A 14,006-nucleotide genomic window follows, 5' to 3' on the forward strand; every position below is an offset into this window, starting at 1 on the left:
AGGAGCAGCCTAGGCCCCAGCTCAGGGCAGCCAGCTACAGGGAAGGGTGAAAGGCTCCCTTCCCAGGCTTCCCTCCCTCTAGCCCACAGTGGGACAGATCCTTCCCTGTCACCATTACTAGACCTATCCTGTCCTCAGGCCCTGCCCAGATGGTCCCCAGCTGCCCACTGCCCTGCTGCCTGGGCATGAAGACTCCCTTGGGAACATCAGCCCCCACCTGTGCTGCCTGAGGCCCTCAGGTCCTTCTGCAACCTGGACGCCTCCCCTGAGGACAGCCTGGAACCCTGCTGGCGGCCCGGGCCGCCGCCTCAGAGTGGCCAAACCCCACACCCGGCACCCCTGCCTCCCAGGGCTGCCACCGCACTGGTCCTTAGGCCTCGGGTCCGGGTAACTTCTGGTAAGGTGGACGTCCCTGCATCATCAGTCTCATCTGCCAGGAGCCAGGGGTCCTGAGGGACCCCCCCCCCCGAACTGGCCAAAGCTCCCAGCTGTCTCCTCCGCCCCGAGCACCTGGTTACAGCCACCTCGCCTGTGAGGCGGCCCCTATGCCAGCTTCTCGGGCTCTGAGTGCACGCTCTCAGGTACGTGGCAGGCAGGTGGCGGACCCCAAAGGCCAGGGCAGAGAATCTAGGTCAGAGCCCACAGACGCAGCGGTGACAGGCCCCAGATCTAGGGCTCCACTCCCTATCAGCTGTAATCGGAGACTTTCCAGGCCAGGGCTCCCTGAGGAAGGTTGTGGCAGCACAGCCTGAGCCTCCAACATGCATTATTCCTGAGGTCCCTCTGCACGCCAGCAGGGCGGCCTAGCGCGGCTCTGGGGACAGCGCCGGGGGGACCACCCTGCAGGGCCGAGCACTGGGCACCAGGGAGTGGACTGCATTCATCCCTTTAAACCGCACCTACTCTGGGCAGAGCGCCCCGAACCATCTGTCACCCCAAGAAGGCTCAGGTTACCCCAAGCTCCATCAAGTCCTGTCACATGGATCCAGGGCTGCTTTCAGGCCAGGCAGAGGGGTGTCCGGCCACAGAGATCACAAGTACAGGCCAAACGCAAGGCCCAGCCTGCCTGCTGGGACGCTGGGCTGCAGCACTATCGGATTCCGCCACGCAGCTGTGGAAGCCGCTCGCTGGACTCAGGAGCAGACTCCCCGAAGATGTCAGCTCTGCTCACGTCCTGTGGAAGTTCCCGACTGCCTGGTAAAAGCCAGGCGGCCTGAGCCCCACGGAGGGAGGGGAGGCCGGGGCGGAAGAAGCTGAAGCAGCTTCCCAGGCTGTGGCTAGGGCCAGAGAAGCAGGCTCCGAGCGCACTGGGCCTGTGCTCTAGGGCGCCCTCGACTGGCGAACAGCCAAGAGGCGTGCGGGCTGCTGAGCAGCGCCCCGGGACAGATCCAGGCCCAGCAACACACACCGCCCCAGGGGAGAAACGAAGCACAGGACCACTTTGGAATCTCAAAAAAAAACCTTTATCTAGACAGGAACCTCTCACAGGACACAGAGGTTAGGTGACAGTTATTAAAACAGTTATTGCCAAACAGTTGGACATTAGCATACAACAGGCAGCAGGGAGACTCTCCCCCAGACCCCCACCCCACCCTCCACCTGTCTCCCCCGCGCCCCTTGCTGCTCCCTCAGGGTCCGGGCCCCTCACTCCAGCTCAGGTACCAGCGCGTGGCAGTGGGATTAACCGCAGGCCAGTCCATGTGAGGCCAGAGCCCTTGGGCAGCACGGTGACCAGGGAAGAGGGGCAGCAGCAGGTCCTGGCCCAGGGGGCAGGGTGACTCCTTCCCACCTGCCTTTGCCCTCAAGGGAGCTCCTGGCAGCAGGGCAGACTCTGAGGATGGGCGACAGCAACCCAGGGGGAAGCCACGGGCACCCTGGGCACAGCCAGGCATGGAGAGGCGGCTGGCAGCCAGGTTCTCCTGCGAAGTGGCTCCAGGGCTGACCTCAGGGCCAAGGTGGGTGACGGGCGCTCAGTCTTCGTTTGGCCTCTGGCACTTCCTCCTGATGCCTACTGGACAGACTTGCCGCGCGCTCATGTTCCAGGCGGCTCCCAGTCTTGTAGCCAGAGGGGCACACAAACGGTTCTGAGAGTACAGCACCCACTTCGACCCTGATGACCAAGGTCGGCCTGGTCACTGCGGTGTGCCTCATTCTGGGCAGGCAAGGGCACCTCTGTCTGGATCTTCCCCAGCGGCCAATGCTCCCCGCTGACAGCTGGACATCCAGGCTGGCCCCTTCCCTGGATCTGCCCACATGCCTGCCTCAGCCCCTTCCAAACCCTTTGGAACAGTGGGTGGAAGATGCCCAGGATGAGCCTTGCCCTCACAAAGCTAACCCCAAGGCTAAGAAGCAGGACGCACCAGGAACAGAACGTGAAGAGACCCAGTGACCAGTGCCCCCTACCGGCCTGGGCGGGAACCACCAGCCCACCAGCAGCTTCACCCCACCCTGCACTCTGCTCAGCCCTGTCACCACCCCTTGCTGGAGTTAACACCATTAGCATACAGATGAGACCCAGAGGTGTCTGCTGAGGACACCAGGGCTGGCTCTCAACTGCCTCCCAGGGGCCTGCAGGAGGCAGGAACGCACCCTTCAGCATCTACAGGAGCCGCTCAGAGTTTATAGTTTCATTTTCCTAAAAATACACCTTTGGGGACCTCAAATTCTTCGCAAAATTCACAACAAACATGAACTTGGACATTTCCCACCCTTCCACCAGCCCTTGGTTCCTCCTGGGAACTCAGAATACGAATGACCAGTCCGCCCGGCCCCAGGTCCTCTTGGGGTGTCTCTTCTCCAGCGGCGACAGTTCTGATGCGAGCGGTGGTGATGGTCTGTGCCGGCCTCCATGGGCTGCATCACATGACGGCGCAGCAGGAGTTTTGTTTCCGAGCCTTAAAAGAAACAAAGGAGCTGAAGGCGCTGAGGCGGGCAGGTCCAGGTTCCGTCTTCAGCAGGCGTCAGGTGAGGGAGCCAGCGAGGCGGGTGGACAGAGAAACCAGAAACAGAGGGAGGCCGGGCGGAGACAGATGCGGAGAGCCAGAGCGTGCTCGTAGCCTCGGGGGAGAGCCCGCCTCCCAGCGCCCAGCGCCAGCCTGGCGTCCTCGCCTTTCTTCACAGCCCTCCACTGCTAGCAGAAGTGGCGGATTCCCATTCAAGCAAGGAACCAAGAGTGCAAACTGGACTGGCTGACCGTCTTCGCGTCCCCACTCCTGGCCTCCCCCAGCCCTGGAGGCTTCCTGGAGGCTGCACTTGCGGAGAGCAGCCGAGGCCCCTGCTCACTTCTGCAGGTGCAGCTGTTATACCCTCTCGTCCCCCCAGGCTCTGTCCCTCCAAGAGACACACAGTGTGTGTGCAGTCCAGGGTCGCTGTCTGCACTGCCACCCGAGCACGGGCAAGAGCCGGTCAGTGAAGGGGCAGCCAGTGGGTGCTACCGGACACTGAAGGGAAAGGAGCCAGCGGCTGAGGCGGTCGGTACCTCAGGAAGCTGCACTGCTGGCATCTCAAGGATTGAGCACTAATTACTCAGCCAAGAGGGGAGAGGGGACAAGTGCCTGTGCTCAGCGTGGAACCAGCATGCGGGGGGCGGGGTGCTTCAGAAAGCGCCCAGCCGCAGCCACAGGAGCGGACGGTACCCGTGTGCACGTGAGCTAATACTGGGGGTGCAGGGGACTTGCCTTGGCCTCCTACGTCCCCACAAGTAGAACCCAAAACTACCCTGATGAAATAAAAATAAACTGCGAAGGACCTGCTAGAGGGAAGACATGGCCGGGAGGGCCGGGCCGGCCGCAGCTACTCACAGTTTTATAGAAGGCTTTAGACTGCGTTCCCAGGACTTCCGATTTGGACACCAAATCATCGAGCTTCTCGCCTCGCTCCAACAAAGACTCCATGGTGTTGTGCTGGACAAAAGACAAGAGGACTCCTGGCTCTGTCCAGTAAGCGACTGCTGACAAGAGCGCCTCATGGAAGCTCGGCGGCCGGGGACGCACCACTTCCGGGCTCCTCTCCAACAGGCAGCCCCTCCTGGTGTGGGGACCGAGCCCAGAGCAGGGCAGGAACTGGCAGGATCCCTAAGGGATCTGCGAGTTCCCACAGGGACACATGAGAGCCCCCTGCAAGCGCCCAGCAGACATACACAAGCCCATCGGAAAGGGCCTCACACATGCGTGTGCATGTAGGTGGCTCAGGCGAACGTGTGCTTGTGTTAATACGTGTGCACACACGGGCAGACGCAGATGCGGGTCCACAGGAGGGGAAAGCCACAGCAGGGCACTGTGTGGCTGGCCTGGGCTGTGCAGCAACCTCGGGAATTCATATCCACCCAGAGCCTGAACGTGACCTGATTTGGGAGCAGCACCATTTTAGATGTCACTAGTTAAGACCAGGTCACAGCGAATTAGGGTAGGTCTGGTACAGGAGAAAATAAGAAACGCAGTTGCACACAGAGAAGAAGGCACACAACCACAGAGACAGAGATGGAGTGAGGTGCCCACAATCCAAGGACTGCAGCACCCACCAGGAGCCCGTGAGGACTAGAACAGATGCCCGAGGCATCCACCCAGAAACAGCCTGTGTGCGCCATGGTCTTGGGCCTCAGAACGGTCCCCGCTGGCCAGGCGTGGGGGTACACACCTGTAACCCCAGCACTCGGGAGGCTGAGGCAGGCAAACTGTTGCAAGTTCAAGGCCAGCCTAGGCCACATAGTGAGTTCAAGGTCAGCCTGAGCTACATAGCGAGACCCTGTCTCAAAACCTAAACAAAACAAAAAATCCACTGTCCCCTGTGTTATTCTGGGTCATCCAGATTGTGGGTGTTATTAACAGGTGTGGGTGACCTTTGCCACCTGACCTCGGAGCCATAGAGCTACCATGCGTCTGAGATGACACAAGTCCAAACTGAAAGCGCTGTAAGTCCAAACAAGCTGGGTGCGGTAGTGTACACTCGTAATCCCTCCACTCTGGGAGGCTGAGGCAGGAGGATCTCAAGTTGGAGCCTTGTCTGGGCAACTTAGCTATTTAGTGAGACCCTGTCTCAGAAAAAGGTGGGGTGGGGGCAGGGCTAGCGATTTAGCTTCAGTACAAAGGAACTGGGTTCAATCTTTAGTACACACTGCAAAAAAGTGCAAACACACCAGATTTCAGGCAGGCTCCACATGCAAAACACCTCCTTAGCGATTTTTAAAACTGACCACATCTGGATACATTTTAAAAATCTAAGTAAATTTCAACTACTTTTATCATTTTAAAATACGGCTCCTATAAAATTTGGAACTACATGACTCCCACGTACAGTGTAACACATTCCTACTGGGTGCGCTGCGGTGGGACAGATCCTCCTCCCCGAAATGACAGCGCAGCGCACTCCGCACTTGGCAAACCCTTCTGGAAGGGGCACGGACGAAGGTCCTCAGAGACACCGGTGGCCCCTTCCCTCCCCGACTATGGTGGGGCGGAGGAGCTCACGTGCGAGCCAATAAGGAGAGGCCTTGGCAGGATGCCCTCTACCCCTACAGGCAGCTGCATGACTTGGCACAAGTGTAAAAAGCCGGCCGGGAGTTAGGGGAGGCAGAGAGGACCCAAGCATGCTGTGCGTGTGGGTAAGGATGCCATGATAAAGCCCATTATTCTGTACGAGTGCGATGCACTCGTGAATAAATAAACTGAACATAAAGTTACCTGGATTCAGCTCTAGAAACCAATCCAGATTTTACAACTGCAGCTAGGACAGGGCTGAGTGAATGCAGCCTGCCCGCTCTCCATTGGAGAGAGCACAGACTGCCCTTGGATGAAAAACCTGGAGACGCGACCTCAGCGGTCAGAAAGGCCAAGAGGTTAGGAGAGACAGTTAGCCAAGGCCACAGAAAGCCGCTGCGGATCCCTCGGCTGCTATTTCTACAGCACAGACCCCAGGGCCCACAAGCCAGCCAGCCTGGGAGAGGCGGTGAGAGCCGGACATGGCACAGCGAGCAGCTCGAGAAACACCGGGTGCTGCGCCCTGGCCAGGGAGCTCCACAGACACACGGCGACAGCATAGGGACCTGCAGACAGGCCTGAGCAGGGCACTGCGCACAGGCTGCACGGAGGTGCACCTTATCCAGGGAGGCTGGGACTGCAGACTTCTGGAAGGGTGACACACTGATGGCTCGGGACCGCTGGATGTGGGGAGGGAGTGCACGCACACACACTCACACACACTCTGCAGGCCTGCAGTGTGGAACCAGGCTGCCTCCTCTGACCCAGACGCTGCAGGGCGGAGCTGCCCTTGAGGCAGCACACTGGGAAGGCAGCCTCAGGCACCAACCTCAGGGTCAGCCGTGGAGCCTCCTGACTGCCGGACTACTGGACAGGGAGGGGCCCCAGGGAGAAGACTCAGAGGCCACGCCAGTTCCCGGCCTGGTCCCCTCCCAACAAGGGCTGCCAGGAACCAGGGGCACAGGAAGAGGCACAGTGTGGTGAAGATGGGGGGTGGGACCACCACTTCCGGGAATGCTGTGGTTACTATTACAGCGAGCACCCGCCGGCATGCGCTCAGCCGCAGACACATCCATCTGCCTTTCAGTTTTTTGGGGTTTTTTGAGACACGGTCTCACTACATAGTCTAGGCTGGCCTTGAACCCACAGTAATCTTCCTGCCTTAGCCTCCTGAGCGCTGGGATGACAGGTGCGCGCCACCAGCTACTTCTCGATTCTTGCCCAGCTCTCCACCTTCCCGCTTACCAGAATGATCTTGGTCTCGTCTAGCTCAGCTTGGACTTTACTCATGGGGTCGGCTTCTCGGGGATTCTAGAAAAAGCCAAAATAAGAACAGAGTCAGGACTGGAGCGGCGACCTGGAAACAAACTCAAATGAGGAAGCTGGACCAGTGTCCAAGGCAGCAGGACTTGTGTTTAAATGCAGTGCAAGACTTTCCTGCCTGCCTGGCGCTGGGCTCAAGTCTGGAGCGGGTCCTCTGTCTTGCAGCAGCAGGTGTGAGAGCTCTGGCAGCAGCTACGTCAGCAGCCCCGAACCTTCACAGTGCTGCCTTCCCAGCTCTACGCGGTCCCCATCCCGGAGGTCTCTTCAAACCCACCTGGTATCTACTGAGGTGCCCCTCCAGGGCCGTGTACTGGATGGTAGCGGGGGACCCTACAGGCCAGTCTATCCTGTCGACCTGCTTGGAGAACTCATCTAGTACCTGAAAGACAACCCAGTCCCCATTAGCCCCCGACCTGTGCTCCCCAGCACCATGACGGGTTCCGTGGCACCCTGACCCCGAGGTGGGTCTCCCTGAATGCCCAGAGCCCAGCGAGGGCAGAAGACGCCATCCAATGACGAAGAGAGAGTCTGACCGACAGCGCCTCTTCCCAAATGTTTCTTATCATCAAAATACATCCTAGGATGTAGGAATCAAAAGTGAAGAATGCTCAAGATGGAATGAACTTCACCTGGGGAACTACAAAAGTATTTGCATTTTAAACGACAGGTTTTAGCCAGGGAGACACCTCAGCAGCACAAGTGCCTGCCTAGTGAGTGTAAGGTCCTGAGTTCAATTCCTGATAGTAAAATATAAAAAAATTTTTTAAAAAATGACAGGTTTTTCAGGAAAGATACTGGTCCTATATTTTTCCAAAGTAATTTTTCAAAAAGGAAAACTAAGTACTTTGGATTTAAGCAACCACTGATGTCACATGCTTGGAACTAAGTGTCTTAGTGCTGTGGGGGATAAAATGAGGCCTCTGTCTTCAAGTTTATAATTAGCACAAAAAGAAATTAAAGTATGGCTGTAATCTCAGCACTTTGGGAAGCTGAGACAGGAGGATTATAAGTTCAAACCCAGCACGCACAACTTAGTGACTTAGTAAGACTCTTGTCTCAAAAAATAAAAAAAAAAGCGCTGGGGTTTGGATGCAGCTCAGTGCAAAAGCCCTAGGTTCAATCCGGTTCAATCCCCAGTGCTGGGAAAAAACGAAATGATAAAGTACGCGAAGGTGCTCACCTCCATGGAGCAACACCTGCCCTTCACAGGGGAAGAGAGCTGCAGCAACTGCAGGAGCAACACGGAGTGCGAGGGACCCCATGTAGGAGGCCAGGGTAGGACACCATCCCCGGGAGCCCAAGGCACAGTAGGCCCTGCTCCTAGGGGAGGCCCTGCAGCCCCATGGCCAGGACACCAGCAGGCAAGGGCAGAGCCAGCACAGAGAGGGAGCCCAGCCGTCTTGGGGGCAGGGCAGGGGGCTCCGAATGATCATCCTCGCACTGTCCAATGTCTGCCCCCGGCACCCTGGGCCAGTGCAGCCAAACCACACACCCACCTTCTCCAGCAAGGAAAAGGCCACCCGGGCTGGGTACTCGCTGTCGGCAATGACCACACCCGCAAGACCATCACTCCGGACGTAGACGTGGCACAGATACTCTGGGGAAACAAGAGACCAACATGAGGGCTCCAGTCTGCATTTAATCCCCCAAACCAAGGTGTTACCAAGCTGGGTAACAGCTCCAGGGTCAAAAAAAGCCCTCCCAAGCTCCATGGTTCTGGACGGGGTCTAGCGGGGGCCACAGCGCAGCTCCCTGCCCCACACCCGGAGCTCGGCCCACACCCGCGCAGGACCAGCAACGCCCAGGCCTTTAAGGTTGGAAAGAGATGCCAGGAGGAGGAACACCCAGGCTCGTGCCCAGGTCAGGCCTGGCTGGGTCTTGATGATTCACAACCCTCTGAGGCTCTGGGTTGCTCCCAAATTGAGGGAACCCCAGACAAGCAGCCCCTACTAAAAACACAAAAACAAAAGCCTTTCAGAGCGGCCTGAAGATGGGAAATGACCTCGCCGGTCTCAGTCTCCCGAGCAGTGGCAACACCGCTCTGGCTGCTCCAGCCTGTGCTAAGCGACTAGGGGCACTGTCTGGGGAAGATTAGTGACTGCTGGCTGAGGTCTCCAGCGTCACTGTACCGCAACTGTCATATGATCAAAAGGTATGGCTTAGCTGGGCGTGGTGGCGCACGCTTCTAATCCCAGCACTCAAGAGGCTGAGGGAGGAATGCAAGTTCAAGCCCAGCCTGGGCAACTTAGTAAGACCCTGTCTCAAAGTTTTAAAAAATACAACAAGGGCTGAGGATGCAGCTGACTGTGGAAGCCCTGCGTTCATTCCCAATACCACAAAGAGTATGGTTTGTACAAGGGCTTCAGCAAAACAGTCAATCCCCAGGACTGCGGGCCGTCAGCATCTGGAAAGGCTTTGGTGATGACAGGTCTAACCACGCCTCCAAAGTAAGAGAAACACATGGACCACATCTTATGTATATGAACCTTCTTGTGCTTATGGATCTGACCCAGAAGACTCCGTGCTAAACAACAGAAAATCAAAACAGGTGGGAAAGACTGTGAGCCCCTGAAGTCAGGAAAGGGATCAATAAGGATGGCGGAGGAGAGGGTGGAGAATTAGCATCTGTGCTCTACGTTTTGGATACATTCCCAAGTAAGCAAAATTCAAACACAGGGCTGAAGTGCACACATCCCACAGAAAGTAAGAATCCAAGTAATGCAATTAGGAAGGGCAGTCAGTCTGCAAGGAACAGACAGAGCACGCTGAAATGATCCTCATTCAGTTTTAATTCCATGACACTCACAGCACAGGCCTCCCATGTAGAGTAATACATCCAACACTGCCTGAGACTTCTGCCATCGTGTTGGTAACAAGTGACCTGGGGTCAGCACACATGTGAGGTGGCCTTGGTTTCTGCCTGACAAACCCGTGTAACTCTCTCCTAATCTGTGTAACTTACAAGTCTAAAACAAATGCTTAGAAACTGTAATATAAGACTTGACTTAGGAAAAAGAAAAAATGCATTTGCAGATTCCTGGTCAAAAAAAAAATCTAAGGTGCATACAATGTGGTGCTACCTGAGCAGGGCTAGCTGGAAGTCTTTTCTGAGAATCTACGCTCTGGAGGGGAAAGGGAAAGATATGAAGGCTGCTTTTGCTGTAAACGGGTCAGACCCTCTTCTTAAATGAGTCCAAGCTTTGGAGGCAACTGCACCCAAGAAGCTTAGCATTGAACAGTGGGCAGGGAATTCTGCACACATAGGAAGAGGACGAGGAGAGCGGAAGATGAGCCAGCAGAGGGGTGGGGTGCATGTCCCCAGGGACAGCTTGTGCCGCTGGGGTGTGGGGACCAGGCAGCACACACCTGGACGCCACGGGGCCTCTTACCTTGCTCTTTGACCGAGGCTCTGCTGCCTTTCGCCGAGCGCTCCACTATCAGTTGACTTGTGAAGGTCATGAATTCCTGAACGCTAAGAAACACAAAACACTTGTTACAGTCTTCTGTCACCTTGTCCCCAACAGTGGAAAGTGACCTCTTAGCTTACAAGGGGCACTGCCTCTTGGTTTCATTCCTTTCCCTCTCAACTTTAATAACAAACACGGAAAATGGACACAAATACAGACAAAGATGACTCATCACCACCACTTACGTCATGCCCATTTGATACCCGCTCACAAAAACAACCCACTTCCAGACTTCTGGAGAATTCTTCAAGCTACAGTCAATTTAACAATTGGTCAGAGTGGCAAATTAGGAGGCAGCTCAAGGCCTGACTAATTTCCAAGAGACAAACATAAAAGGCACCAGAACACTAGTGGCAAAAACGGCTGGGTAGCTCTACCCTAGTTACTGCTGTAGCCACACATCGGACCTTGGCAATGCCACACGTTGCTGCATGAGTGCCAGCTCAGGACAAGCCCCAAGCATTCTGGGAGGGAGAAGAGGAGACAGTCTGCCCAAGACAGGATGTGAGGACAGCCTGTACAAAGGCTGAGGACAAGATTCATCATGGGACAGAGAGATGAGGCCAAGTGGAACAGTCTCTGGAGATGGTCCAGCAGGAGGACAGGTGCTAAGAAGGAACCTCTAACTGGGGATGCAACATCAAGGGGAGCAAGAGCCATCAAAGAGGGTCTTCAGCTAGGAGTCCAAGCCTCCGCTAGGGCCCCCCCAGAGTCACTTGACATTGAGGACCGACTGAGAGCCCCACTCCACACTCAGCAGGTGTCACACAGGTTTCTGCACTGTGTCTCAACTGTGGAATCAAGCCCTGTGTGACGATTAAATGAATTAATATATGCAAAGCGCTTGGTACAATGCGTGGCACACGTATTACTAGCTATTATTATCATGAGTGAACTAGATCACAGAAAAGAAGAAAATAATCTTAGAAAAGTTAAGTCCTCAAATAAGGAGGAACTTGTACAACTAAGAAGATACAGCACATAGAGGTGGACTGTGATTAGACAAGGGAAGAAGTGTACTAACTGTGAGCGTCAGTATACAAGGGCCAAAAGAGCTGGGAAACTATTGAAGGTTTTAAGCTCACAGGCTGGTAATCATGGGACACGAGGGACAGAAGTGAGGCGGTCTCATGAGAAACTGAGATCAGCTGGAACTGCGGCATCTCCAGTAGAGATGTCCCTTTCCTGCTAGAGCTGTGAGTCACCTGAGACCAGTGCAAGAATCCCAAAGAAGTGAGGTGTAAGTCCTACAGGGAAGCCTCTAAGAATCTGCAGTATTATAAGTGGAAAAAAAAAGAAACAGAACAAGAACAAAGTTGGCACCAAACGTTCCAATCAGAAAAAGGCAATAACATAAAGCAGAGACTGGAGGCCAAGGCAAACAAAGGGGAAAATCAAGAACTACAAGACTGAGCCAAAAGATGATGCAGCAGTTCCATTTCTGGATCTACAACAAAGAAAACTGCATGCGGGGTCTGAAAGAGATGTTTGTACACTCGGATTTGCAGGAGCACTTGTATTAGCATGACTGATGCTAAGAATTTAGCGTTGTTTGTAATAGCTGAAATGTGGAAGTGAGCTAAGTGTACACTGGCAGATGCATGGGTAAGCAAAATGTAGTGTATACATACCATGAAATATTATTCGGCCACAAAAAGGAAGGAAATTGTGATGCACTGACCAACAAAGATGAACACTGGGACAGTATGCTAAGTGAAATAAGCCATACACAAAAAGACAAATACTGCATGATTTCATTTACGTAAATTTCCTTAAATAATCACTATTGTACACACAGAATGGTGGGCAGTTAGCAGGGCACAAGGGAAGGAAAGAGAAGTTAGCAATTTTTGGGTACAGAGTTTCAGTTTTAAATGATTAATATGATACAATTGTTCAGTGTATTTTACCACAATGAAAAAAAAAAAGTTTCAACAAAGTAACAGAAATTGTTTTAGATCCAGGTAGCAAAGTACTCATCAAGAAGGAACAGCAGTCCTGAAGCAATGAAAACTGAAAGCAGATTTCACCAGACTTGAGAACAGATCCCCTGTGGGATCCTTTCTTTTTTGTGCCCCAGTCATTCTGCCCCTCTACTAACAAATGGGCTAAGTGTAATACACAGCTTCCTATAATTCAGTGTCAGAAACATTTAAAAATCTGTAAGCCTTACACATCTAACGCTTCCTTCCAGATAGTCACTGGTCCAAACCTTTTGTACCACTAGTGCCAACCACCGACAAGCACACAATCTGGGTTTCAATCTTAACTGGTGGTAGAACCTCATGGAACCTCAGAGATTTCACCCATTAAAAAACAAACAGCAACAAAAAACACAACAAACAAGCCTTATCAACCTCTCTCATACTGAATCGATGGGGAGACCCGTGAGGAAAAACAAAGATGGGTCTCAACACACAGCACTGAGCTCCCAGTCGGAATCAACAATTGGGTGCGAGGTGTTGGTTTAATATATACATTCCTGGGACTCACCCTACTAGCTCAGGACATCTGGGCGTAAACCCTGGGAATCTGCACTATTTCAAAACCCTCTTCTAGTCTTTGTAGGACAGAAGCCTGAAGAACTCTGAGAACAGGACAATATTCTGGGATGGCACCAACGTTTTACGAGCGGATGCTGGATGTTTCCCAGGGATTTGAGACCCAGCCTAGCACGACTCGACCACCGCCCACTCACCTGGACCTCTGGAAGAAGCTGAAGGAGGACACATCGGACGCGGCTTTGAGCAGCACCACCTTAGGCTCGCTTTTGTACAGGACGCTGAGGCTGTACAGCTTCATGGCGCCGCCCTGCGCCGCCCTACGCCGCCCGCCCGCTCAGCCCGGGTCAGCTTGCAAGCCAGCACAGCAGCCGGCTGGTGACGGAGACGCTTCCGCCTCCAGGCTTGGGGTCCACTTCCGGTTCCTGTCAGGGGCCGCCGATGGGAGGGGTCATGACCCGGATGCAGAATGGGGCGGCCGGAAGTGCGACGCGGCGCTGGCTAGGCGCTTGTGCGAGAGCTTGGCCTCCCTCTTCTGCTTAGGAGGAGCCGCGGACGTGGTGCTTTCTCTTTAGGGCGGATCTGGGGTCCCTTCTCCTGGCCTGAACAGCGCCAGGCAGTGCCGTCACTTACCCCCGCTGGGCCGTTAGAGGGGTACTTCCTAACCCGCGTGACCCAGAGAAGCGCGAACGAACTGGCCCAGTGGCTGTTCACCGGGGCCTCTCTAAAAGCAGATCTGAGTGGAGGGCGGGACCTTCTCCTCCACGGCCCGCTCCTGGGCGGGAAGTGCTGTGCTGCCAGGGCTGAGAGAGGCCCTGGGCTGCCGGGACCCACAACACAGGACCCTGAGCCTCCGCCCGGTCGCAGACTTTGTTCATCTCAGAAGGGAGCAGAAATTCAGCTTCGCTGTGCAAGGAGCAGTTTGGTGCAGTGAGCTAATTTTGCTTCAGTTAAAATCATGCACGCCCACGGATGGAGATGAGCGAGACATAGTACCCTAAAGGTGCCACTCCTTGCCAGTTTCCTGTGTGTTAAGTGTCATTATGTAATCACAATGGACCTTGGTTCCGGGCATGGCAGTGGGTGCCTGTAGTCCCAGCTACCCAAGAGACTGAGGCAGAAGGATCTCGTGAGCCCAGGAGTTCGGGGCCAGCCTGGCCAGCAACATAGCAAGATCCTATATAAACAAAAATACTCTTGGCCTCTGGAAATTGGCAGTATGATCACACAATCATACTGGA

At 54.7% G+C, this 14,006-nt stretch overlaps 1 protein-coding gene across 2 annotated transcripts; it reads right to left on the bottom strand.

Moving 5' to 3' along the window:
- Window positions 1-1,444: 1,444 nt before the first annotated feature.
- Window positions 1,445-13,749, bottom strand: Ykt6 (YKT6 v-SNARE homolog (S. cerevisiae)). 2 transcript variants are annotated; one of them, XM_005396667.2, is made up of 7 exons: window positions 12,963-13,473; window positions 10,187-10,269; window positions 8,294-8,394; window positions 7,072-7,176; window positions 6,720-6,785; window positions 3,801-3,902; window positions 1,445-2,894 (listed from the first exon to the last, which is right to left on the bottom strand). In XM_005396667.2, the coding sequence occupies exons 1-7, from the start codon at window positions 13,064-13,066 to the stop codon at window positions 2,859-2,861; spliced, it is 597 nt and encodes a 198-aa protein (XP_005396724.1). In that variant the 5' UTR covers window positions 13,067-13,473; the 3' UTR covers window positions 1,445-2,858. The 2 variants fall into 2 exon arrangements, with proteins under 2 accessions (XP_005396724.1, XP_005396725.1); XM_005396668.2 differs by lacking the exon at window positions 7,072-7,176 and having other exon boundaries at window positions 12,963-13,749.
- Window positions 13,750-14,006: the final 257 nt, after the last annotated feature.

This window comes from Chinchilla lanigera, unplaced genomic scaffold (genome assembly GCF_000276665.1).
Source record: "Chinchilla lanigera isolate Chin_1 unplaced genomic scaffold, ChiLan1.0 scaffold00055, whole genome shotgun sequence".
Classification (NCBI taxonomy): domain Eukaryota; kingdom Metazoa; phylum Chordata; class Mammalia; order Rodentia; family Chinchillidae; genus Chinchilla; species Chinchilla lanigera.